The sequence below is a fragment of the Trichechus manatus genome, unplaced genomic scaffold, assembly GCF_000243295.1.
Source record: "Trichechus manatus latirostris isolate Lorelei unplaced genomic scaffold, TriManLat1.0 scaffold00103, whole genome shotgun sequence".
Taxonomy (NCBI): Eukaryota; Metazoa; Chordata; class Mammalia; order Sirenia; family Trichechidae; genus Trichechus; species Trichechus manatus.
Window position 1 is genome coordinate 2,728,729 of NW_004444039.1, and position 27,369 is coordinate 2,756,097.

The following is a 27,369-nucleotide window of genomic DNA, read 5'->3' on the forward strand; positions in this document are numbered from 1 at the left end:
GTATTCAGGAAACTTCTTAGCTTTGGTTTAGTCCAGTTGTGCTGACATCCCCTGTAGTGTGTGCTGTCCTTCCCTTCACCTAAGATAATTCTTATCCGCTATCTCGTTAGTAAATAACCCTCACCCTCCCTCCCCACCCTCGTAACCATCAAAGAATATTTTCTTCTGTGTCTAAGCCTTTTCTTGAGTTCTTATCATAGTGGTCTTATACAATATTTGTCCTTCTGTGACTAAACTCACTCAGCATAATGAGGAATGTCATTTCTCTTGCTTTCATTTGTCATTCCATGGTCTAAAAGGCTCTGGTGGTGATGGGTGGGGACGAGAAGAAGAGCAGCTATTGTTCTCTGCACAGAAGCTGTGATCTCTCACGCATCTCCGCAGGCATGAGCCTCTTTCTGTGCTCACGGAGCCTGGGCAGACATGGCATGAAGCAAGCTCTAGCCTTGAGGAAGGAGGGGAAAGCAGAGGCCACGGGCCCAGGCTAGGAGGCCACAAGGAAAGAAAGGATCCCTGTGAAGAGTCCAGGCTAAGTTTCAGTCCCCTTGCCTGGAGGGCATGGGAGGGGGAGGGGTGGGAAGGAGTGGGTGAAGGGAAGAAGGGGGAGGGTCAGCTTGGTGTGACGTGAGGTCTTGTGCCTTTCCTGGGGTTGAAATTGAGGAACTGTGCCGAGGCGTTGCTGGTGAGAGTCAATCCTTCAGAGCGCAGGATGGAACAAGAACTCCAGCCGTTTGGCTTTGTCTCATGTGTCTGCAAGGGCTGGGGAAATCACTGACCCAAGGAGGATATGATATGGTCCAAAAACTTTTCCTGGATTTTTTCCGTAGGCGGCTGAGCCAGAGGCCGACTGCGGAGGAATTGGAACAGAGGAACATTTTGAAACGTAAGTGACTAAACCCATAGCAATCACTTTTACTTTGTGGTGGCTTGAAGTTATTATTTAGTTGTAGGTCACAGGTGGAATTCTGGCAGTGTAGAAATTATTGAGAACTTCTTTAACTGTTAAGGCTACATCCTTACCTGTTAGAACACCAAAGAAACATCCCCATAAAAAAACAAACAAACCAACCCACTGCTATCAAGTATTTGACTTATAGTGACCCTATAGGACAGAGTAGAACTTCCCTATGAGGTTTCCAAGGCTGTAATCTTTATGGAAGCAGACTGCCATGTCTGTCTCCTAAGGAGCAGCTGGTGGGTTCAAACCACTAACCTTTCAGTTAGCAGTCAATGCTTAACCACTGTGCCGCCAGGGCTCCTTGAACATCCCCATGGAGAAGGCAAATTCTAATCCACTTCGCTCATTAGAAGCTCACAGGCTACAATCCGAACCTTCCCTTAGTAAGTTTTAAAGTCAGGCAGGAACTTAAAATTAGGGAGAACTTATTATTAAATGATTTTGAGGAACATTAAGCCAACTTTGAACCAAAATTGGCTTAAAACTTAAGAATTGATGGCTAAAATACATTAATTTCTGGTACATCAATGTTCATTGGATTAAGGAGTGAAAAATATGGAAACCACCCAAATGTCCATCAGCAGGTGAATGGATAAATGTAATGTAGTATATCCACATAATGGAACTGTTCAGACGTAAAGGCTGCCACATGGGTGAACCTTGAAAACATTATCCTGAGTGAAATTAAGTCAAGCACAAAAGGACAAGTATTATATGATCCCATGTATGTGAAGTATCTTCTAGGCAAATACATAGAGAGAAAAGGTTATTAGTAGTTACCAGAGGCTGGGGCAAGGGAAAATGGGGAGTGACTGCTTAAGGGGTGTTGGGTTTCTCTTTGCAAATGGCTAATGGTGGTGATGCTTATATAACATGGTGAATGTAATTAATGTCACTCAATTGTATATTTAAAAAGTGTTGAAGTGGCAAATTTTATGTTATGTGTTTATATTTTTACTACAATAAAATTACATGTGTGTGTGTATATATATATGCACACGCGTATGTATACAAGTGTGTGTGTATGTGTGTGTGTGTGTATGTGTGTGTGTGTGTGTGTATATATATATATATATATAGAAACCCTGGTGGCATAGTGGTTAAGAGCTACGGCTGCTAACCAAAAGGTCAGCAGTTCGAATCCACCAGGCACTCCTTGGAAACCCCGTGGGGCAGTTCTACTCTGTCCTATAGGGTCGCTATGAGTCGGAATCGACTAGAGGGCAACAGGTTTGGTTTTGTGGGGTGTGTGTGTGTGTGTGTGTGTGTGTGTGTGTGTGTGTGTAAAGACAGAAATAGCCATCTGCAACTGGGACTAGAAAACCTGACTTTCCATTGCAGCTTGGTGCTGTTGATAAAACCTGCCGTCCCTTTAAACGTTCATTTAAAGTCTAGGAAAGGATTTCCAAGCAAAAGTGCTTAATGTCTGTCTATTAGGATTTCCACACCTGGGGAGTGGTGTCCTGCTGAGGCTCTCATTCAAGAAGAGCACCCTGTCACTGTGGCCGTGGACTGGGAAAAATGAACAAGCCCCTTGTTAGGTTCAGGACACAGAGATATTGGAATATATACAGAGAATCCACTGGGTGCTCAAAAAAAAATAGTGAAGAAACAGTCCCAAAATAAATCAAGCATCTCAGGGACACCAGTGTGCCTCAGTTTAGTGGAAGATATTAAATAATTAGAAAATAAAACCATTTTGCCCACATCTGCTCAATCTTTCTCACCAACAGTTTCCTCAAGAGAGTCAAAAAATAGTATTTTCTGTTTAATTCATGATCTCTTCTCTTTCCCCTACACACACTCACACCCTCTCATATTCTCACACACACATTCACACTGTCTTTGTCTCTGCTTCTCCCTCACACACATACACTTCTAATTTTTCTCCAGAAAAGAAAAATACACTATGCAGAGTTTTATAGAAGTGGTATGTGATACCCACACAGACGTCAGTCAGTCATGTGAAACCTTGGTTTGCGTGGTTGGTAATTTCGACTTTGACCAAACTAAAATGTTCTTGATTTTACTTCTCTACCCTTCCTCAGTGTGGTCCTGTGACTTGGTCAACATTGAGTGGTTTGCTAAGGGTGAGCTGTTGAGTCCCACCCCAAAGAAGATGCCCCTCCCCCTGCCTCCAGAGCCCTCATCAGCTTTATTTTTTTTTGAAAGATGATAATGCACTTTTCTCACTTCAGATGCTTTTTCTGCTACTATATTCTTCCTTTTTTAAGATTTTTTTTTGTTTATTGTACTTTAGATGAAGGTTTACAGAAGAAACAGTTTTTCATCAAACAGTACACATTGTTTTATGACAATGGTTAACAACCCCACAACATGCCAACACTGTCCCTTCTCAACCTTGGGTTCCCTGTCGCCAGCTTTCTTGTCCCCTCCTGTCTTCTAGTCCTCGTCCCTGGACTGGTGTGCCCCATTAGTCTTGTTTTGTTTTATGGGGCTGTCTAATCTTTGGCTGAAGGATGAACCTCGGGAGTGACTTCATTACTGAGCTAAAAGGGTGTCCGGGGGCCATACTCTCAGGGTTTCTCCAGTCTCTGTCAAGCCAGTTAAGTCTGGTCTTTTTTTGTGAGTTAGCATTTTGTTCTACATTTTTCTCCAGCTCTGTCCGGGACCCTCTATTGTGATCCCAGTCAGAGCAGTCAGTGGTGGTAGCCGGGCACCATCTAGTTGTACTGGACTCAGTGTGATGGAGGCCATGGTGGTTATGGTCCATTAGTCCTTTGGACTAATCTTCCCCTTGTATCTTGTTTCCTTCATTCTCCCTTGCTGCCGAAGGGATGAGACCAGTGGAGTATTTTAGATGGCTGCTCACAGGCTTTTAAGTCCCCGGACTCATTAGCTTTATTTTTGCCTTGATCAACAACTTGTCTCTTCTGCACACCAATCAGCACTTCCCCACCTCTCAGTGAATGGAATTTTCAGATTGTCCTTCTTCAGTTTTGAGTATACCTCAGATATTTCCTCGGCCACTAGGAATTTATGTATATATTTTTTTCTAACCAAGGGGTCCCCTTAAAAGTTTCTGAGTTTAATAAGAAAAACAAAATCAGTTGCCCTTGAGTTGACTCCGACTCACGGCAACCCCATGTGTGTCAGAGTAGAACTGTGCTCCACAGGGTTTTCAGTGGCTGAGTTTTCAGAAGATTCCCAGGCCCTTCTTCCATGGTGCCTCTGGGGGGACTTCAACCTTCAGCCTTTCAGTTAGCAGTTGAGGGCAGTAACTGTTTGAACTCCTTTCTGAATTTAAGAGACCACAAAATGGAATTAGGACATTTTCAGATGATTTCCACTGTCAGGGAAGCATTTGATCTGCATGTCTTTCTATCTCCATCTGATACCTGATCCATGATAGACTTCCCATTGTTGAGGGAAAGGAAAACAGACAGGTCACCACTGAGTCCTAAAATCGGAAGTGAGGTAGATGCTTTCGTCTCCTCTCACATGCCTCACCCAGCACTCGTACCTAACTAGGATCTGTGGTCCTCTGAGGGAATCTGTGGGCAGTGTACCTGTGTAGACCACTGCGCTGTGGCCTCTGACTGGACTTCTCAACAGAAAGAGGCTAAAAACTCCTGGGGGACTCGCTCAGGTTTCAGAGACTAGTGCTTATCTCAGCAGGGCTGAGGTTTTGGGAAAGAGAAGGTCTAAAACCACCCAGCTCACTCTGGCTTCCTGAAGGCATCAGCTCCCAGTTCTAGCTTGTCAAGGTGCAGTGAGGAGAGGGTCACTGGGCTGTTACCATCTGCAGGTGGCTTAGGTTCAGGGAGCCAAATGGAGGCTACAAAAGATTATTCCCATTGTTCCTTTGTTCTATTCCTTCTTTTCTTCCTGTCCAAACAGCTGCAAATTAAAGAACTGATAAATTTTGAAATTTTAAAATTTAAATTTTGTTTCAAAAGTACTTGACCAAATTTAAACATGTCAATCACTTCATAAACTTTTCACAAACATTTCCCCCCGACCCCAGATAACAATACTTAAATTCTGAAATTTTGTTTTTCTAAGTATGTTTTCTTTCTTTAAATCTATTTTTGGGTTATTTTGATTCGTGGTATAAGGAAACAGCCTCAAACAATTTGTTCTAAAACTGATTTTCTGTGCTCGAAAGCGTGTGAGGAACTGCTCTGGGGGGTGGGGTGGGGGTGGCACTGAGTTCTGGGTGTGACATCTTGCCCCACCCTGCCTGGCCTGTAGCCAGCCCGGGCTCTGCTCAGCAGCCCTAAGCCCGACTGCCCCTTTGAGCACACAATGGTCACTCTGATGGGGGCGCCCTTGGCGATGACCTCATGGGCCTCTCCTGGCCTCCCCCCAGTTGCCTCATGGGGTTGTGTTGGTACTCTGCCTGAGAATTCATGACACTGGGTTCGTAAATCGCTTTGAACTAAAGGTATAGATTCCACAGGTGCTATCTGTGTCCCTGCCCCTCAGAAGACCGTAAGGAACTCACCCAGGAAACACAGGTTTCCGTGCTGTGTCCCAGAATGCCATCCTTCATGGCTTAGAACTGGCCTGTAGAGCAGAGACGGCCCCTGTCTAGAGTCCAGGACCAGTAGGCAGTAATTGGGAGAAGGGCCAGCCCCGAGCAGAAGGTGGCATGGGAAGAGACAGTGTGTTCTAGAAAAAAGAGCTGGACTGTGTTCTAGTGAGGAAAATCAAGCTAGGTTAGTTGTCTAAGTACTTAGCCATGTAGCTTGTGACTAGCCAGTTAACTTCCCTGGGCTTTTGTGTCCTCATTTATAAACCAAGAGCGGTAGACCAGTGGGTCCCTAGGCTCCTTGTGGCCCTTCATAGTCTGTGCTTCTTTACATTTTAACCAAATGCTGCCTCCTGGGAACTCACCCTCCACACGAGACTTCTCCTTCCTCCCCTCCTCCCACCTGCACGTTATGTCTGGGGTCTCCCTTCTTCTGGGTCTTGCTGTCTGGCTCCAGTTTGTCGCTGATACATTAATTCATACTAAAGTATTAATGGCTGATCAGTTTAACTTATTTTTGTCCAAGAGAAGTTTGCATTTTTAAAGGGAGGAGATAGAGTCTTTAAATCTGAAGAAAGGGGTTCTGATGGTGGAGAGACCAGGCAACATGTGGGAAGGCGGAGGGGGGTCCCCTGGTGACCCCCAGCCCATCACATGATGTGGGCCTTTCCTGCTCTGCCTCCATACAAGGCCCTGATTGCCGAAGGAGGTCACAGCATCCAAGCCGTGCCCCTGGGCTCTTGCTCAGGGGCCTGACTTCTGCTCGGAATCCTCATCATTTGTTCTAATGGGAGGTGGTGGCACGTTCAGCCTGACTTGCCTGCGTTTGTGGTTGCTGCTGCTGGGGGCAAGGAGGGACAGTGTACCCGACAGTCCTTCATCCCTTCTATGCGTGGGGGGTTCTCTCTTTTAAAGACCAGTCCTGTACTGGGACAGTAGGGGGCCACTGGTAGGACACCCTAATGAAGTCACTGAAATGTAATTTAACACCAGTGACATCAAAATGACAGAACGGGCACCTGGGACACCCTTAGGAGCCCTCTGCCAAAGTCAGCTGGGAGAGATTGACTTTCCCTGATGCCCTTCTAAACTGCAGTGGACAAGCGCCGAAGGATCGCTTTGACGCTAGCTGGTTCTCATGATTGCCTTCAAGTTGGACAGTATTAGGCTTCCATCCTGAGGCCTGCAGGGAAAGGGACCTCCCCAAGGCCATTTCGGAAACTTGAGTTTTAAAGAAACCCAGGTTTTCTGCCCTTCACATCTCCTCTCCCTTCCCCAGACCCTCTTACCTACAGCTCGTTAAAAATCTGATGAGTAAGTCGCCCCACGTGTTAAAGTGAGAACGCGTAGGCTCTGAAGTCCACTCCCCTAAGACCCTCCTTCAGAGTCTAAATGCAGGCAGTTATACCCCACATCATGGCCTCTCACATGCTCTGTGGACTCCTCGGAAGATTCAAAGAATTAATGGAGTCAGGGCTTGCTACAGGTGAGCGTTTTGAAGTTCCAGGTAGTGCTACCGGCCTCGCATTGGGCTCTAACCAAAACCAGTTGCCAGCAAGTTGACCCCAACTCATGGTGACCCCCACATGTGTCAGAGTAGGACTGTGCTCCATAGGGTTTTCAGTGGATGATTTTTCAGAAGTAGATCACCAGGCCTTTCTTCGGAGGCACCTCTGGGTGGACTCAAACCACCAGCCTTTTGGTTAGCCATTGAGCACTTGACTGCACCACCCAGGTCTGCCTTGTTCTATCTCTGCAGCCAGAGGCAGACACCTCACGGGGCTAGACTTCTTTTCTACTCCCACAGCGCACCAGACACCAGGCCACCTCACAATGGGCCCTCTGTAGTGTCTGCGAGGCTGCCAGGTAGAGCTGAGTGAGGCCAGGTCTTGTCCAGAGAAGAGAGGCTGCCTTCCCCCCCAGATGCCTGTGTCTTGCTAACAGCATGCTCCCTTTTTTAAGACCCACCCCCAGCCTTGTGGTCACATTTCTCAACCCAACATCTCTGCCTGGGGCCCCAAAACCCCATGCGATGTAAACAAAACACAGTGAAAGAGATCAACCTGCTCACCACAGATGTGAAACAGTGCAGGCAGCCTGGAAGGCAGCGCCCCCACAGGCAGACGGGAGGCTGGGGAAGGGGCCAGGAGCTCTCTCTTCCCCTTTTCAAACTGTGAGGCGCTTGGCCTTGAGCTGGCAAAGGCTGAGAGGATGCACCTGTGTGTGACGCTGTCTCCCCAAACCAAAAGCATCTTAAATGTTTCTTTCAGCTCGGAATGAACAAGAGCAACAAGAGGAGAAGAGAGAGATCAAGAGGAGGCTCACTCGGAAGGTGAGACGGTTCTCCAGGCCTGATGGCTGTGGCTGGAGGGGATGCGGCCCGCCCACCACTCCGTGGGCCTCAGTGGGCCTCGGTGGCATGCAGCTGCCTGGTCCCCTGGAAGGTGGGGTGCCTGCCCTGCTCCTCAATGTCAGGACATGCAGCTCTCTTACTTGCAGGACCCCTCCAGGACACTGTGGTCTGGTCAGCCTTGGGACCCCCGCTCCTTCTGGTCTGCAGCCTTCTCTGTGGCTCGATAGTGGGACATCCACCTACCTCAAAAAGTGGATTCAGTGGCATTTTGTTTTTAATTACAGTTTTCAATTTAAAAATTCCCTATAACCCCATCAAGCAACTGGAAACGTGTATCAGTTGTCCAGATTCACTATGGTTATTGGCTTTGACCCTGGGAACGTATGAATTTTCCTTGCCTCCATTGTACTATCCCACACCTATTAATTGAGAGCTATTTGACTTTAGTGTTCTAAATCCAACTGAATGACTGAATTAGGAAAATGCCCAAAGTACTGACAAATGTGATGAAGATGTTTGAAAAGCGCCAGCCAGGATCAGGCACCTGATGAGAAACATCTACTCAGATAAAAGTCATAAAGCTGGAATTGGTACGTACATTTAACCCTAAGATAGATTTAACTTTTGACAGTGCAGTGTAGATCCAAATGGACCTCATTCTGTATGAGTGGTCTCTTTAGTAGTGAGCTTGTCTTTGAGGCTATTCTTGGATGATGTTGATTGACAAGTTGAGTTAATCGATGATACACAAGATGGAATACTACATTCTGCCCAAGAGTCGGCCGGCTACAGTGACTGTCTTGAGAGAAACATACTCAAATCTCAGAGACAGGTAAGAGACTCATTAAAATTAATTTCAAAAAAGTTTATTTGTGGAGTTTTCACCCCACAAATATTATGCAAAGGAAGGAATTCAGAGATTGGAAAATATCATACCATTTATGAAGGTGATGATTTGTATTTCTCAACACTTTCTCTACCTTAGAGCATCCCAGACATCCAGCGACAAGTCAAATGTCAACCCAATTAAAAGAAGTAAGAGAAACAAGTGCCTGAAAGGTCAGGTGACAAGATGGTGTCATCCTGGTGGTGACTAGAAAAACACGATTGAGTTGATTCCGACTCATGGCGACCCCATGTGTGTCAGAGTAGAACTGTGCTCATTGGGGTTTTCAGTGGCTGATTTTTTGGAAGTAGATCACCAGGCCTTTCTTCCAAGGCATCTCTGGGTGGACTCGAACCTCCAACCTTTTGGTTAACAGCCGAGTGTATGTTAACCATTTGTACTACTCAGGGACTCCAAACAAGCGCGAAATTACCTCACTTCAGCTAGTTGCTCTCACCCCATCCAGGTCTAACTCTACATCCTTAAAACCACCGGTAGTTGGACGTAAGGCAGGACGTGTTTTTTCCTGAGCTGGGTGGTGAGAAGGACTGAGGAAGATGCAGAGGTGGTTATTCCAAATGACCAGGGTGTGAAAAGGAGGCTGGTGATGACTTCACAATTACAGTGCAGAGAGATTTAGTCATTCAGAAAAACGTTTAAGTCAGGTTTTCATGAAGTTCAAAGGAGGTATTGCTGGGACCCAGACATTCTCCAGAACTTTCGATTTCTTACCAAAAACTAATAATAGAAAAATTCTGAGACTTCTATTTAATTCTTATCTTTTGAATAAGATTATGAGATTTCACAGGGAGAAACTTGACTAATTGCCTAATTTAGCAGGGGTGATGGAGGGAGGTCCTTCCCACACCTGTCTCCCCTCAGTGGGTAATGCTAGAGATAGTTACCCCACCTAGCCCGGTGTTTGCAGGTCTCTAAGGCAAGATCAATGCCTCTTTGTCCTCCTGGTTACCGCGTCTTCCTCTCCCCAGGGAAGCTGCTGTCATTTCAGTGTTTGCCCTCCCGTGGGACTGGATCGGGGAATTGGAAATAATGAGCCGCATGAAGGGATAACTGTGTATAAGGGAGAGGAGGGAAGGACGGGGAAGCGGCGACCACATCTGCATTTGTAGGCAGAGATGCGGAGCGTGTGGAGGTCGGAGTCCACGCTGCGCCCTGGCTCTGGGTCGGTTATTTCCTCTGGAGCCTCTATCACACCAAGACCAGATGCCGGGGCGGGCGGCTGCTTCTCATTGCTCACCCTCGGCCCAAGGATTTCCTCAATAAAATCCCATTTAATTTTAATGTGCCCCTGAGAAAATAAAACACAGTAGCTGATGCTGATAGGAACAGACTAGTCATTTTCTTCCACCAAATTGAGAGTAAATTAAAAATTGTACTTTTTTGTCTTTTGAAAAATGCCTGCCTCTCCCTTCAAAAAAAAAAAAAAGATTTTTTTGTTGTTGTTGTTAGCGGTCGTCAAGCTGGCCCCAGACTCATGGCGACCCCTATGTTACAGAGTAAAACCTCTCCACTGAGTTTTCTTGGCTGTCATCTTTACAAAAACAGTTTGCCAGGCCTTTCTTCTGCAGAGCTCCTGGGTGGGTTCAAACCTTTAGGTTAGCAGCCTATGGCAAACCACTTGCACCACGTAGACTTCTGGATGGATGGATGGATGGATGGATGGATGGATGGATGGATGGATGGAAGGATGGAAGGATGGATGGATGGATGGATGGATGGATGGGTGTGGATGGATGGATGGATGGATGGTGTGGATGGATGGATGGACGGGTGTGGATGGATGGATGGATGGATAGATGGATGACAGGAGGGAGACAGAGAAAGATAGGTAGACAGGCAGGCAGACAGACAGGAGAGAGGAGAGGAAGAAGAGGTGGAAAAGAAGGAAAGGAGAAAAGATTTATCAGTAATAGAACTTGGGTCTCAATTTACTTTTTTGTTGAGTATTTGGTTGCAAGTGACATTATTGCTGCCACAGATTGAAACATAATGCCACCAAGTCCACCTCCCTACCCCTTCTTCAGCCCATCATCCCCAGAAAACCTTTCTTTGGCTGCAAAGATTATTTCCCCAGCATCCCAAGAAGAACCTCAAGTTCCACCTGCCGAGGGCTAGAGCTAGTGCCAGCCAAAGGCACGTGCTCTGCACCCTGCTTAGCCATTGGGATGCGTCTGTGTTCATGGAGGAGAATCCCGGCAGTGTTTACTACTCGGTCCACGCACCGCCAGAGACTGGCCCAGTGGCAGAAGTCAGTCCCGTCCCCTTATACCCTCATAACCCTGGGGCTCAGCGCCTGACTCATTTGCAGAGACAGGCCCTGTCCAAGGCCTCCAAGGGATTCAGGGATGAAAACGAATCCCTGACCTTCAGATCTTCCATTTTCTGTTCACTCCAGAGTCTGCTGCAGACAGGTGATTAGTGAAATCCAGGTCATGGGTTCCAGGAATACAAGCTTGAAAGTCCATGCTTAGTAACCTTTTGCATGCCACGGCCCACTTAGAAAATGATACTATTTGTACAGTACCCTGGGGTAAACCTTGCTAGTTCTGAGAACACAAGCTGAGGATCTTGAGTAGGAGTCTTTGCTCATCTGGGATAAATATGATAAACGCTGTGTTTTCAGCTGTTTGATTCATAGTACAGAAACTCCCGTCTTGGACTCAGAATGGGCTGCCATATTTGTTCACAGCCATTTCAGCCATTAAAAAAAAAGTTGATACAGAGTCAGCTCCACTCATGGTGACCCCATGTATGTCACAGTAGAACTGTGCTCGATAGGGTTTCCAACAGCTGATTTTTCAGAAGTGGATCACCAGGCCTTTCTTCCAAGGTGCCTCTGGGTGGACTCGAACTGCCAGCCTTTCAGTTAGCACTGGAGTGTGTTAACTGCGCCCTGTTGTCTCCTGTGACGGGCCAGCACTGATGTCCAGTGCCCTGCCCCAGGAAAACCAAGGCTGCCTGAGGACAGCAGGAACCACTTGGAGGGGGATCTGCATGCATCTCCATGCGAGTGGGCCCCTAGTTCTGATTCACTCACAGATCCCCCCACCAGCGACCGCAGAGGGAGCTGCAGGCCTGCCTAGGTCCCACGCGGTGCCCAGTTATCCACACCACTATTCTGTTTAATGCCAGCCAGGCAATCACCTAATTGCGCTTCTGCGTTGTAAGCCAGCTGGCAGCCAGGTGAAACATTCCAGCACCGGCCAAGGGTGTATGACAGCGGCATGCTGGAGAGTCAGAACAGCCAGGGTGGTTTGGATTCACTGGTGTTTGTTTTATAGGCCTTAGTGGTGAGATTCTATCTGCCTGCATCTTCTATTAATAGAATTAAACACAGTTGAGGGCTTGAAGGAAGAATGGCTTTTAAATAACGTCAGTTGGACACAAATTGACAACATCTTAAAGAGAGAGCAACTGTGTGGCACCAGAAGAAGTACAGCTAGTGACAGGAAGAGATAATAGGGGTGTCAGCCTTACGCTGTTCAGATACAAAGGAAGGGCGCTCGGGAGTGGCATCGGGAGACGGCTAAGTCGATATGAATTCTCCCTATATCTGTTGCATTCCTCAGCACAGACCCATCCAGAGGGCCACCCCTGAGCTTAGTTGGCACAAACATGGCCCTGCTCCACTAAGCTCTGCATTTGGGGACTGACCTTTGATTTGAACTTCTCGAGAAGCCATTAGCAGGGTCTCCTCTGACCTCATAAGCCGGCATATCCCCATTTCTGTGTGCCCCAGAGTTTGCATACTCTTTGCACATACACTTTGTCGTGTCTGAAACACATCCACACATGACTTGTTATAGACCCGTCTTGCAGAGAGCCCTAAATCTGGCACACAAACGTGGACTCAGAAATCCAAAATAAGACAATATCACTGGTCAAGTTCCTGTAGCTTGATGGGAGACAAAGGACGGGTGCAGGAAAATACACATCGGGTACCCACACCCACAGAAAGACAAGCTTCTTTTAAAGACCGAGGCACCCCATGTTATTAGAAAGAAGACAGACGGGCTATCTATCTGCATGGGCCTGGAGGTGTCTCGAGGGATAACGAAGCTCTCTTGGAGAGTCCTGGAAGAATCCCAGGTCCAGGAGTCAGGCTCCCTGGCTCCCCACCGGGGCCCCGCCATTCACTCGCCAGGTGACGCGTCCATTGACCCTTCTGGACCTCAGTTTTGCAGAGGGAACAAGATGACCTAACCTTCTGTGGTTAACTGGTTCCTTCTGTCTCCCTCCCCGCAGCTCAGCCAAAGGCCTACGGTGGAAGAACTTCGGGAGAGGAAGATCCTCATTCGCTTCAGTGACTACGTGGAGGTGGCGGATGCTCAGGACTACGACCGGAGGGCGGACAAGCCCTGGACGCGCCTCACTGCTGCCGACAAAGTAAACCTGGCTGGGGGAGGAGAGCGGGAGGGGGCCTAGCTGGAATGCAGGCAGGTTTCTCACACCCTGTTTTGCCTTGTACACTGGATTTCTCGCTTGCTGCAGGGGAGCCTGTGATGAGAGCAGCAACAAAGCCTTAGTCACAGTCTCGGTAACTGAGTGTGGAGTGCCAGCCGCTCCCCCGCCACCTTCCTCCAGGGGCTCCAGATAATCTGTGGGGAGGTCACTGCGGTTCTTGTTCACTGCTCAGAGAGTGCACACCACAGGCATATCACACTGGGCCTGCTGTACAGGAGGAGCCCTGGTGGTGCAGTGGTTAAGAACTCGGCTGCTAACCAAAAGGTCAGCAGTTCAAATCCACCAGCTGCTCCCTGTGGGGCAGTTCTACTCTGGCCTATCGGGTTGCTATGAGTCGGAATCGACTCGACAGCAGTGGGTATTCTGGGGTGCAGGGAGAGGAAGAGCAGCACCTGGGCTGTGCCCAGAGAAACAGACTAGCAGTCGTATAGACACTGAAGAGGTGAAAGGCACGAAGCCCCAGGCTCCAGCCACTGACCTGAGCACCCAAATGTGGACTCGCAAAACCGAAAGCAGACAAAGTCACTGTGTTTGTGGTTCTTGCCACCTAATGGGAGAAATGGGACACAGATCACGGAGACATGGCAGAACACATGCCACTGCACAAAACTCTCATCAGTTTGGAAAACAAAAAGAGCAAGACTTTGGTGTTGTCACGTTATTAGCTGCCATCAAGTCGGCTCTGACTCGTGGTGCCCCCGTGTACAAAGGAACAAAATGAGACTTCTTTATGATTGTTGGGTTTTTTTTCCTTCCTATTGTTGTGGCTGTTCTGTCAGTCCATCTAATTGATGGTCTCCCTCATTTTAGCTGACCCCCTACTTTACCAAATTCTGTCCTAGTCATCTAGTGCTGCTGTAACAGAAATACCACAAGTCAATGGCTTTAGCAAACAGAATTCAGGGCGCCAACTCCAGGGGAAGGTTTTCTCTCTGTTTGCTCTGGGAGAAGGTCCTTGTCATCACTCTTCCCTTGAGTCTAGGAGTTTCTCAGCGCAGGGGCCCCAGGTCCAAAGGACACGCTGTTCTCCTGGCTCTTCTTTCTTGGTGGTAGGAGGTTCCTCTTCTCCCTGTTCAATTCTCTCTTTTATATCTCAAAAGAGATTGACTCAACATACACCCTAATCCTATAGATTGTGTCCTGCCTCATTAACATCACTGCCTCTAATCCTGCCTCATTAACATCATAGAGGTTAGGATTTACAACACATAGGATCACAAGATGGAGGACAGCCATGCAATACTAGGAATCATGGCCTAGCCAAGTTGACACACATTTTTGGGGGACACAATTCAATCCATAACACGTGTCCTTGAACATGTCCTTTCCTATCAGTTGTTTTTTTGTTGGTGACATGTTCAAAGTAAGCAAGCTAAGTCTCACCTGAGAAATGCATTGATTTTCACTGAGGGATGCATTGGCTGTAATGAGAAACACAGTGGTGCAAAGGATAACTCATTCTTATCTCACCATTAAATCAAGGATCAACATGAAGCTCTGCTTGGAAAGCCTTTGTAATTCTCGTCCAGGAGGACCTGGAGGGCTAAGGGCCTTTATACAAATAGTCTATAAAAATGGTTATACCCAACACATAAGTGAAAGTGAAGACCCTGGGGTACACCGAGGGTCTTCTCCCAAAGAGTCTTGCATCTGCCCCATTCATCCCAGTGGCCCGTGGCCTCCTTACACCCAATGCACAAGTCTTCCACAGCCCCGACTCTGGCTGAATGATCTCCAACCCTGAATCAAGGAATTCCAGGAGACACAAGTGAAGAAGGGAAGCTGCTGGTGGGACCAAAGTGCCAAGGCAGATAGACTTCCTCCCACGCAGTGTGGCCACCTTAGACCTCAGTGAACAGGGAACTCGTGTGTAACTCACCCTCACCCCTACACAGGAGTCCACGTGAGTGACCCAGGAACTGACCCAGAGTGCAGACGACAGACAGGCTGACAGACAGACAGGCCCAGCCACAAGAGAGGCAGCTGTCTCAGCAATGTGTGAATAGAAGAAGCTTTGTCTGCTGTTTTCGCTTGTTCACACATTGACCGCGATATGCTTGTTTACCAAAGATGAAGATATTAGCAGATTTCAAAAGCATAGACAGCATATCCCCATGTGCACCCCACTAAAGTGCTGTGTAGCTGTTGGGGTAGTGAAAGTATCCAGTTCCTCAAAAGCTGTTGGGGTCAGAGGAACAGGAAGCAGTGCCCCCGTGACACTGAACATTGTCTGATTAGGCTGAAACCTAAATGCTCCTTCCTTTCCTAGGGTTAGTCGCTGTTGTGGATTGAGTTGTGTCCCCCCAAAAAGATATGTTGAAGTCTGGGGGAGGGCGTTGAAGAGGAGGGAGAATACAGTAGGCGCCAAATGGATGTTTGTGGAATTTAATTAGACAGAGCTGGAAGGCCATTCCCAGTGGGGTAGTCAGCTTGAGCAGGGAGTTTGGAAGCAAGTGTGAGGTCCATGCTGCTGCATGAACGTTGATGGTGCATTAATGCACAATGGAATTATCTGCATCAAATTTTCTTTGTTAAAATAAAGACCGGAGTTCCTTAAAAAAAAAAGATGTTGAAGTCCTAACCCCGTACCTGTGAATGTGACCTTGTTTGGAAATAGAGTGGGGCCTGATCCCGTCTAAGTGATGTTTTATAAAAGAGGAAAATGAACACAGAGCTGGGGAGATGTTATGTGAAGGTGCGTCTGTAAGCCAAGGAGTGCTGGGAGCCACTGGAAGCTAGGAGAGAGCCACAGAACAGCTCCTCTCTCAGAACCCACGGAAGAATTGACATGGCCGATACCCTGGTCTGGACTGCTAGCCTCCAGAACTGTGAGACAATACATTTCTGTTCTTTAAAGTCGTCTACTGTTTTGTTAAGGAGCCCTGGTGGCACAGTGGTTAAGCATTTGGCTGCTAATCAAAAGGTCAGCAGTTTGAATCCACCAGCCGCTCCCTGGAAACCACATGGGGCAGTTCTGCTCTGTCCTGGAAGGTCACTATGAGTCGGAATCAACTCGATGGCAACAAGTTTGGTTTTTTGCTAACAGAAAAGTTGGCAGTTCAAACCCACCAGTAGCTCTGAGAGAGAAAGATGTGACAGTCTGCTTCCATAAAGATTACAGCCTTGGAAACCCTTTGGGGCTGTTCTACCCTGTCCTGTAGGGTCACTGTGCATCGGAATTGACTCAATGGCAGTGGGTTTGGTTTGGTTTTGGTACTGTTTTGTTACAGAAACTCTACAAAGCTGAGACTGCCACTCTGATCTTACCTGAGGATTTTTCATCCTCAGACTCTTCAAAAGCAAATCCCAACAGAAAGCTAAGCTAAAGGGCATGTGCTTACAATGTCAGGCCCAGGGACAAAGCGAGGATGTCTCCATCCCAGCCCTACCTCCAGCTGAGTCCCTCCTCCGCTCCAGCTCATGCAGCACCTCTCTTTGCTGTCTGACTACACAGCCTCCTTCCTCAGCTGCAGCCACATCGGTGGGCTGTGCTGTAGGGATAAGGTTTTCAGGGTTATCTCAGAATACTGGAGGCTATTCAAAACATATCCCATGCCCTGGATGGTGAAATATATCACCAAGGCTTTATAAATCAAGGGGAAAGTAGGAACTAGCCATCACCCATTCTCTTCATTTGGTTGGGGGATTTGATCCACCCTTTCTGTGTTGTTAGTTGCTGTTGAGTTGGCTCTGACTCATGATGACCCCACATACAACAGAACTAAACGTTGCCTGGTCCTGTGCCACCTTCATGATCATTGGTATGCTAGAGTCCATTGGTGCAGCCACTGTGTATTTTGAGTACCTTCCAACCTAGGGGGCTCATCTTCCAGCACTGTGTCGGACAATCTGACGTTGTGATCCACAGGGTCTTCACTGGATAATTTTCAGAAGTAGATCACCAGGCCTTTCTTCCTAGACTGTCTTAGTCTGGAAGCTCTGCTGAAACCCGTGCACTGTGGGTGACCTGCTGGTGTTTGAAATACTGGTGGCATAGCTTCCAGCATCACAGTAACACGTAAGCCATCACAGGTGACTAACAGGTGGTGGCCACCCTTTCCAGGAGTAACCATTCTGAGGCGTCTCTGGGTCTGTGATCCGCTTAGTTTGTTTACCTAAGGAAGATGAGCTGCTGGCATTGAAATCTGTGCTCGGGACCCCAGTGCTGTAGCCGTGATTGATCTGGGTACGTGTGCGTGTGTTACGGATGCCCAGACAGAACAGCTCTGTGAAGAGGAAGAAAAATACACCTTGGCCAATATCCTGTCGTTGGCTGCAGTTTAGATTTGGAGGGTGGAGGGGATGCTTAGTAGGTCCTAAAGGACATTTCAGGTGATTTTTTTTTGTCTCCCAGTGCGGGAATCCATTTTACACACTTAGATGGCTTTGCTTAAGGAGAAACGATACTGTTAGAAATAAAAAGTGATTGGTCCTTTACATCTCCGTCTTCAGCATATGTATGTTTGGGTCTCATTTCAGGCTGCCATTCGGAAGGAGCTCAATGAATTTAAAAGCACTGAAATGGAAGTCCATGAATTGAGTAGACATTTAACAAGGTGAGTATTACACGTGTTTTTGTTGCTCCTTCGTATTGCCAGTAAACAATGTTGACTCCAAATTAAACTCTCCCACCCTCCTCTGGATCACAGACGGTGTGGCGTGTGCCGTGGGGCCAAGATGATGAAAAGGTTCGCGTGAAGTTACACTTCAGGTTGCTGAGATTAGTTTGTGCTTTGACCTTTATCAGGGGAAGGAACATTAAACCACAAGCCAAAAGCAGCCCTCTGAAAGCCTGCTTTTAATTCATTCACACGGAAGATCTGATGAGTGCCCAGATTACCGTAACCCCAGAGTGGGCTTTTAGGAAAACGTAAGCAGAAGAGAAAAGATCATTGCCATTGTACAGCCAGCCGGCAGGAGCCAAGCGTGGGCAAAGTACCAAATCCACATGCCACTTCCAAAGTGGGTTCACATCTAACATTCCGTATCACTCTCCCACAGTCCTGTGTGGTGACATTGGGGGAAATTGAGGCATGGGGAGATTGAAAGGGCTTATGTAAGGTCACATCATCCCTCGGTGGCATAAATGGTTTGCACTAGACCACTAACCTAAAGGAGCCCTGGTAGCACAGTGGTTAAGAGACCGGCTGTTGTCCAAAAGGTTGGCAGTTGGAATTCACCAGCCATTCCTTGGAAACCCTATGGGGCAGGTTTACTCTGTCTTATAGGGTCATTGTGAGTCAGAATCAGCTCGACAGCAATGGGGTTTTAATAGGTGGCACCGTGGTTAAGTGTTGGACTGCTAACCAAAAGGTTGGTGGTTCCAACCCACCAGCTACTCCGTGGAGAAAGATGGGGCAGTCTGCTTCCGTAAAGATTACAGCCTTGGAAATCCTGTGGGTCAGTTCTACTCTGTACTTCAGGGTTGCTATGAGTCGGAATCGACTCCGTGGAAGCAGGTTTGGTATATATAGTATTTAGTGCCTGGACTTAGAGACATGAGATTGGGTTCTCCTCCCTGCTGCTGAATCCAGGCTGACAGTATGAGCTGAGGGGCACCAGCGCCATCCTGTTTGGCTCCCAGGAGCCTCAGATTACACTAATCTAAAGCCATAGGTGAATTCAGTGGATCTTGGTGCCTGCAGGAGTTCCTGTGGGGATGTGCCTGGGGCTGTTGCCGTGAGGAACAAGTGGTCTGAAGAGGGATAGGTGGAGTGTTAAAGCCCACGCACCTGACAGCCCCTCCGTCTTGATTTGTCTGTTTCCTAGGTTCCACCGGCCGTAAACAGTCGAGTACCTCTCGAGTGCTATGCTGTCTTCAAAACATACATTTATAAGAACCATAAGTGCTGGTATTTATTCACGTCCCCATTACGATGTAAATCTTCTGAACTGCCTTTTTTAAGAAGAAGAAGAAAATAAAAGGAAACACAATCCGGATTACATTTGTGAAGACAAGATGGCGAGCCCTCCGTGCTCAGAGCTGCTGATCCCACTTCTGCTCCTGAAATGTCTCCCGCCCCCCGGCAGGGCCGAGGGCACCAGCAGGGTCCAGCATGCACAGCCGCCCTTGTGTTCCCCATCCAGGCCCTCCAGAGAGCCCCCTCCTCACAAGTGTCTGTCACCTGAGTCCAAAGAAAGCTGAGGCAGTGGGTTTGATCTGGGAATGACTGGTTGGCCTTCTAGACTTGGCCGCACGCGCTTGGTCCAAATGTGGCGTCTGGTTTGGGGGCAGCCTAGAAGGTGATGCTGAGAGGGGACGTTGTTCTCAGTTGTCCCTGTCCTTACTCTCCCTTCAGACCATCATCCACACAGTGAACAAAAAAGGAAGAGCCCTGATCTGGGTGAGCCCAGTTGATTGTTGGTCTTAGAGTGTGTGGGTTCTAGGAGGGGGAGGCTGGTGCTGAGCGCCCGTCCTGTCCCCCTGGTCCAGGGAGCTTTGGTTTAGAGGAGAAAGTTGTCATCTTCTCGGTTCCAATTAACTGACCGACCCATGTTAAGAAGGCCAGACATCCCAAGTGGTCTTGCACACACAACCAGCCATTGCTAAGGTACTTGTAGGGCATAGCATCCATGCTTGTGAGCAGAGGGACCATATTGAGGGCATCAGGCTGGGGTAGGAAACTCTGCTCGGCTACTGTCCTTCATCTCTGTGTGCCCCGGGCTGTATGTCTTAGAAGTTAATGGCTTCTGAAGCTAGGACCAACCAGTGCACGCAAGCCAGGACCCATTCCTTAAGTTCTGGCTTTCTAGTTACAGATGGACTGGTGCCCCAGACACTGGGTGGCCTTCTCTTCTCCTTCTGCACTGAAGCATTTCTATGGAGAAGTCCCAGAGTTTGGGCATATGCTAAACTCATGCAGCCGCCAACACCAGCCTTGCCTGCCGGTGGTGGACCTCCCTGCTCCTCCGTATCCAGAGAGAATCGTTTCTCTCCTTCCTGATGCTGATTGGAGAGGTGGGTCTCCAGTGAGCGTGGCTGGGGATGTACGGCCAACTCTCCCACGCACCTGGTAGCCCAGAAAGGCAGCACCCGGTTGTCAGAGGGATACCGAGGGTGGATGTGTAGCGAGGGGAGGGACAGCTCCTAAACCCCAGCAAGTGGCAAAATGAGCCCCACTGCAGCCTTTTTTGGTTTTCCAGAGCTAGTGGGCCCCCCCCCCGCGCCCCAAAAAAGCTCTGCTCAGCCTTCTGTAGTGGTTTCCTAGTTGCCACGGCTCTTCTGGGAATGGTGAGCTCTCCACCACGTGTGCCCGGGACTTAGAAATACGGCAGCTTGGCCCTCAGACACAGGTACCTAGCCCCGCCACGAGCCAGTGGGACGCAGGTGCCTCTGAGCATGCGTCCCTGTTAGTAAGGCCATTTCATTCTACACAGGTGTTAACTGCTCACAGGTTGGCACTGGCCCAGGAGCTGGGCACATTTTTTGGAGAGCTCAGGGCAGTTCTTGAGGGCAGTGCCCAGCAGCCTTGGAAAGCTGTCGAGGCTTTCTGGTGCAGCTGGAGCGTGCACACCACTGCCCCACACAAGGCAAGGGCCATTCAGAGACCTTTCCCTTTTTCTTTGAATGTTGGATCTGAATAGTTGTTACTGCCTTGGGGAGAAGTATTGTTCAGGGAAAATGGTCTGGGTTTTCACGTGGCTGTAAATACAGTCTTCCCAAAAGGCTTACTGATGTTTGAATGTGCGTACGCAATGACAAAAGATTGAAGGCTCTTCGTTTGGCCTCTCAGTGGAGGGCCTGTGTCCCAGGGAGAGGTGCCTGCTGGCTGGCGTGAAAACCAGATTCCCTCTGACATGCGGTCACGTCTCAGGCAGCCTGGCCTGACCCGCAGCCCTCCCATGCCCACGGCTCCTCTGCCGGCCTTGGTTCTTGGGCCCTTTCGATTCCCTGGGAGCTAACACCCCAACCGATGTCCCAGCTAGCAGCCCACTACCAGCCCAAGTTGTCTGCCAAAGTGCCCTGTGGCTGCAATCCACTCAATGCCTGGAAGAAACGGAAAAAAAATGTACCCTCGCCTTCCCCCACAGCACCTTTTCCATTAGTCACTTGCAGGGAGTCAGGGTTACGGCCTCCCAGGCCCCTGATGGTGCACCCGCAGCCCGGGCGGCGGTCCCCAGCCTATCTGAAGTGGCTCTGAAGCTGGCTCAGCAGCCCCCGTGGACTGCAGGCGGGCAGGCCCTGGGCTGCGTCTGCATTTTCTTAAAACCACCAGGTCTTTAGAGAAGTCTATCCACATTTGTTTCTTTTTTTGCCACATTGTTATGACAACTGAAGCAATTTGTGTTACTTTCTAAGATGGCAATTTGACATTAATTAGGAAAAGCGAGGTGGGCTAGGCGGTTTAAAACACATCCCTTTTCTGGAAAAGCTGCAGTTTTCAAGTCAAGCTTTGTGTGGATAAATTCACAGCAGAGCATTTTGTTGTTTGGATTAGCATGAGGGGAAAAACGTGAAATGTCCCAAGTCAGATGTTTCCCTCTCAAAATTAGACAGAGCCCCGACACCCCCGTGGGTGTCCTAGCCACGTTGGGGACCTACCGAAGGGACTGCCATTGGCCTGTTCGCGTTTTCAAAATTGCTGATACCTTCCCCTCCAAAGGCCCTCAACAGCCCTGTAAACCTTTTAAAACATGAGCCTTTACGTCAGATGAGAGAAACCAAACAGCGTGACAGTTATTGTGATGGAAACCTCCGAACTTTATTTTCCTCCCACTTACGAACGCGTGTTGCGGATGAAAACCGTGGTGAGTGTTTCCGTGAATGGACTTTGCAGGATCTCCCTGCACACAGCCAGGGAGCGAAGGTCACCTTCTGTGACTTTTCCTTCCCACGTGTCTGTTAACCCCCAAACCAGTGGCTTTTCCCAGTTGCTAACGGGGTGTCTGTACAGTCTGTCCTTGGATAGGAGTGCGCGTGGTTACTCGGTCCCTGCTCTCCTGTGTTGTAATTACCAGATGACGGCTGTATGAAGAAGACAATGTACATACAAATGAAACCGGATCTCTATGGCCTCGGTTTTGTACATACAGAAACTGCATGGTATTTAAATTATTGGTGGTCTCTGATGATGTATGCAGTTTCTTTAAAAACAACAAAAAAAGTTTAAAAAAATCATTTCCTTGGCTCTTGTGTGTTTTATCAACTACTAGCAGGAACCATCAAAAATACTTCCAGTTTGGCTGGGGAGGGGGCCGGGGCAAGGGGTATAAGAGTATTTTCTATTCTGTGAGAGTATCAGCTCTGCCCTTTACTAATCTGGGAGTTTTAAAAAAAAAAAAAAAAATTGCCGTCGAATCGATTCCAACTCATGGTGACCCCATGTGTGTCAGAGGAGAACTGTGCTCCATACGGTTTTCAATGGCTGACATTTCAGAATTAGATTGCCAGGCCTTTCCTCTAAGGCACCTCTGGGTGGACTCGAACCTCCAACCTTTTGGTTGGCAGCGGAGCTCAGTAACTTTTATACAGCCCAGGAACTCCAGTCTGGGAATAATGAATATAAATTAACCTCTTGTTAAATTACGCAGGGTCATTTCATAGTATCGGTTACCATTCAGCCTTACATAGCAGCAGAGCCTTCAGGGGCCTTTGGGGTGTGGCTGCCCCTGAACAAAGTGACCCCAGGTTACTTTGCTTTTTGAGTACTTTCCTCTAGCTCCTTTCTTGAGAAGCCCAAGTCCTGTACAGCAAGGTGCAAGAGCTGTATCCCCTAACCTTGTAACTAACCTGTCTTTTTGAAGGCTTTGGGGGAATCAAGAAAGGCTTCCCTCTTGCTGGCCGCATTCTGCGTAGAAGTTGCTGACTGACAGATCCCTAGCACAGTGCTGCTCACAAGCGGTTGTGCAAAGATCACCCACTGGGGGTTTGTTTAAAATGCGGATGCTGACTCCGTACGTCTGAGTGAGGCTTGAGATTGTGCATTTCCAGCAAGCTCCCAGGGGGTGCTGATGCTGCGGGTCCGGTCCGGGGACCACACTTTGGGAGCAGCAAAGGCTTGGGACAGTAATCCAAATGGAGCCACTTGACCTTGGCGTGGGACTCTCCAGTGTGGTAGAATCTGAGTGACACCATGTGCTGTTCATCTCTTTACGGAGGAGCAGCAGCGAAGGCCGCGCTGGACTCCAGAGCCCGGTAGCGTTTGCACTCAGACGGCTGCTCGGAACTCCTGCCCGTGCAGGCAGAGGGCGCTCCATCCAGCACGAGCGGCTGCTGCCTAAGGGACGAGGGGGCCTACAGAAAGGTGGGCCTCATGCGCCTCCTCACGTCGGGGCTCTCGGTCTCTGAGAGGTATAATCTGCAGGTTTTAATTGCAATTTTCTAGGGGGAAAAAAGGCTTTGCTAAAGCCCCCAACGGGCCGTACCTTGCAAGAGGGAAGGGCACTGGCCGTTGATGAGAGGGGGCCCTGTCTGAAGTGAAGAAAGGTTGTGGTAACGCACTCGCAATGGGGAAGGCGGCGGAGTGTGTCCATCCGCATACCTGCCATTGCACCACAAGGAGTCATCTGGTTTCTCTGGGCCTCAGTTTCATCATCCGGAAAGTGGAAGCATTCAACTGGATGCTCTCCAACGTTCCTTAGAGCGTCCACGTGCTACCATTGGGTGGCACCTGAGTTTTTAAAACACTGAACTTAGCCTTGAGGAAAGAGTGAGCTTTCAGTACACTCTGCCGGCTCAGTCCCTCTGAGAGCAGTTTGGATTTCTGTCCTTCAGGCCACCTGCAAGTCTGACATCTGTCCCTGCCATCCTGCCCTGGCTCGGCCTCCTGGCGAGCTGGTTGGCACAGAGGCCTGCCCTCCCCCATGTGTTTGTGTCAATCAAATCCTCCTCCAATCACCAAATTACCCTCCGTGCAAAGCATCCTGGGAGGGGGCTCACGCGTCCCGGCCAGTGATGCTTCAGACACAACCTGTTGTTCTCTACAGCACCCCAACTTTGAGGGCGCTCCATTGATGTGGCTGGGTTACTTCTAGCTGATAATCCAGAGGACAAGCTTCATGCTGGAAACTGTCTCCCGTGCCACGTGCCTTAGGCGGTCTGCTCCACGTTAGTGGCTTCCAGGGACTCCGTGCCTCCGATCTGTCATGACCCATGTTTCCTGATGTCAAAAGAAGCAGTGGAGCAAAAGGCACAGCCCATCACGACCTGGGATCAAATTCTGGTTCCATCCCTTGTTCGCAGTTAGGGAAAGTGATTTAACCTCATAGTGCCTCAGCTTCCTCATCTATAAAATGGGAATAACAGCACCCAGTTTATAGGCCATTATGAGGATCGAATGAAGTGCTGTATGTAAAGTGCTTAGAACAGTGTCTGGCATATAGTAAGTCCTTGCTACTAAATGCTGACTCGTAGAGTTGCTAGATTTCTCCGCATCTATGTCTCACAAGAACCTCAAACTCAACACAGTAAGTCCCAGACTAATCTAATTATTTTTGTAATTGCAAGCCTTACCCCTCCCATCCCAATCCTGTTCCTCCTCACATTTCTCAGTGAGCGGCATTACTCAGAAGTCACCTTTCCACTTCAACAGATCCTGAACACCTTCCAATTGAGTTCTAGACTCTATCCCACCCTATTCAGCATCATTGCTATTTGTTTTATTTTTGAAAATTTAGATGAAGGTTTACAGAACAAATAGTTTCTTATTAAACAGTTAGTACACATATTGTTTTATGACAATGGTTAACAACCCCACAACATGTCAACACTCTCCCTTCTCAACCTTGGGCTCCCTATTACCAGCTTTCCTGTCCCCTCCTGCCTTCTAGTCCTCGTCCCTGGACTGTTGTGCCCCATTAGTCTCGTTTTGTTTTATGGGGCTGTCTAATCTTTGGCTGAAGGATGAACCTCGGGAGTGACTTCATTACTGAGTTAAAAGGGTGCCCGGGGACCGTAGTCTCGGGGTTTCTCCAGTCTCTGTCAGGCCAGTAAGTCTGGTCTTTTTTTGTGAGTTAGAATTTTGTTCTACATTTTTCTCCAGCTCTGTCCGGGACCCTCTGTTGTAATCCCTGTCAGGGCAGTCAGTGGTGGCAGCGGGGCACCATCTAGTTGTCCTGGACTCAGTCTGGTGGAGGCCCTGGTAACTGTGGTCCATTAGTCCTTTGGACTAATCTTTCCCTTGTATCTTTGTTTTCTTCATTCTTCCTTGCTGCCAAAGGGGTGAGACCAGTGGAGTATCTTAGCTGACCACTCACAGGCTTTTAAGACCCCAGCATCATTGCTGTTTAATCAAGGTCCTCATTGCCTACCGAGCTTACAGCAGTAATGATCTCCTTCCCTGTAGCTTGAACCCATCTAATCCTGCAGCCAGAGTACTCTGTCCAAATACAGACCTGGTTACACTGCTCTCTTGCTTGGCTCCTCCACTGCCCCCCCCCCCCACTGCTTACAGGTAAATGCCCAGCTCTCCAGCATGCCTTCCAAGGTGACGGTGTGGTCCTTGCTTGCTTCCCACGCCTGCTCCGTCCATCTGCTCCGCAGTCCTGGAGCCCTGCAAGGTGGCTGTTGATGTAGCTGTGCTGTGGTGATCATCTCAGGGATGACCAGGGTTTAATAAGGGGCTTTGGGTACTGAGGAGTCCCCGGGTGGTACAAATGGTTCACGAAAGGTTGGAGGTTCAAGTCCACTCTTGCAAGTGACTTGCAAGAAAGGCCTGGCTTTCTACTTGTGAAAAATCAGCCATTTGAAGACCCTGTGGAGCACAGTTCTATTCTGACACACATGGCGTCTCCGTGAGTGGGAGTCAACTTGACAGCAACGGGACTGGTTTGGGTACTGAGCTTCCCTGAAACAACTCCAAGAAGGACCTCACTTAGGGAACCTCAGAGTTCTAATAAGGAGCCAGAGTGTCCATGCATACAAAAAAAAAAAACCAAGAATAATCCATATAGTTGTCTCCTCCAGCACCTGGCATGTGGCACCTCCGACTTCTAACTCCTGCTTACTAGGCACGGGGTTGCCATTGATGCCACCATGGTTGCTGTTCTTGGCTGCCATCCAGTTGTTCCCAATGCATGGCGACCCCATGTGGTACAGAGCAGAACTGCTCCATACTGTTTTCTTGGCTGTAATCTTTACGCAAGCAGATTACCAGGCCTTTCTTCCGTGGTGCTGCTGGGTAGGTTCAAATTGCCAACCTTTAGGTGAGCAGCCAATCACAAACCGCTTGTGCCACCCCCAAGCAGCTGATATCATCACTACCAGCTTCCACAAATGAGTCACTCAGCACGTACCAGGCACCGTGCAACGCATTTTCATGCGCTGATTTACTTAACCCTTAAAACACCTTGGTTATTGATGAAAGAACACAGGCCCCACAACAACAGCTTGGGCAAGGACACACAGGTGGGAAGTGGAGGAGTGGCCTCCAAACCCAGGTCTGTTTGACTCACAAGCAGCACCCTTGACCTCCACGCTAGACCCAGGCATACGTTGCATTGCCTTCACCTTCTTGAGTTTGCACCTTCTCAGCGTCCCTCCAATGGCCCCAGTTGCCCTTCTAAGTGATGACATCATCTTCTGACACCAAGGACCATCCTATAGACCAGGAAGGATAGTCCGCGTTCTCCAGGCCTCCCAGTAGGGAGAAGCCATTTCTTTAACCCAGGTCCTCCCTCCAGCCCTGGGTTGGGTAGGCTGAGAGTCCCCACTGGAAGGGGCCTCCCACTGCCGTCTGACCATCAGCCAATATTTATGACTTCCTGCAGGGGAAATCATGTTGAACAAGGCCCTTGCTCAGCATGGGCCCTACTCATGGGTGATGGGAAGGCAGGAGGAGAAGAGCGTACTGTTTGGTGACAGAGAGGAAGAGCAAGCAGATCAGACACGGAATCAATCATGTGGTGCATCCAGTCCCTTCCCTAAAAGCCATCTTCTGGTAAAAAAGGGGTTCTGCTGTTAACATGCTATTAATCAAAGAATGTGTTCCTCATTTCATAATAGGAAGCCAGGATCACCAAATAGTTCCACGGAGCAACTCCGCAGCTTAAGGCAAAGGGCCCTCATTAAACACACTAATGAATTTGTTTCCAGAAGACACAGGACGTGTCAACCATAAGAGCAGAATTTATTAATTCTTCTTCCAGGCTAGGAAACCAGTTGCCATCAAGTTGACTCTGCCTCATGGCAACCCCGTGTGTGTCAGAGTAGAACTGTTCTCTGTATGGTTTTCAGTGGCTGACTTTTCAGAAGT

The 27,369-nt window shown here is 48.7% G+C and overlaps 1 protein-coding gene across 1 annotated transcript in view; it reads left to right on the plus strand.

Annotated features, from left to right (window-relative positions):
• The window catches only part of PHACTR1 (phosphatase and actin regulator 1), a 322,629-nt gene extending 300,334 nt beyond the window's left edge, over window positions 1-22,295 (plus strand). Inside the window, exons 9-13 of the mRNA XM_023737446.1 lie at window positions 828-883; window positions 7,724-7,785; window positions 12,959-13,099; window positions 17,657-17,733; window positions 18,947-22,295. Coding sequence (XP_023593214.1) covers window positions 828-883; window positions 7,724-7,785; window positions 12,959-13,099; window positions 17,657-17,733; window positions 18,947-18,962 — 352 coding nt within the window. The 3' untranslated portion in view covers window positions 18,963-22,295. The remainder of the gene's footprint in view (window positions 1-827; window positions 884-7,723; window positions 7,786-12,958; window positions 13,100-17,656; window positions 17,734-18,946) is intronic.
• The last annotated feature ends 5,074 nt before the right edge of the window (window positions 22,296-27,369 follow it).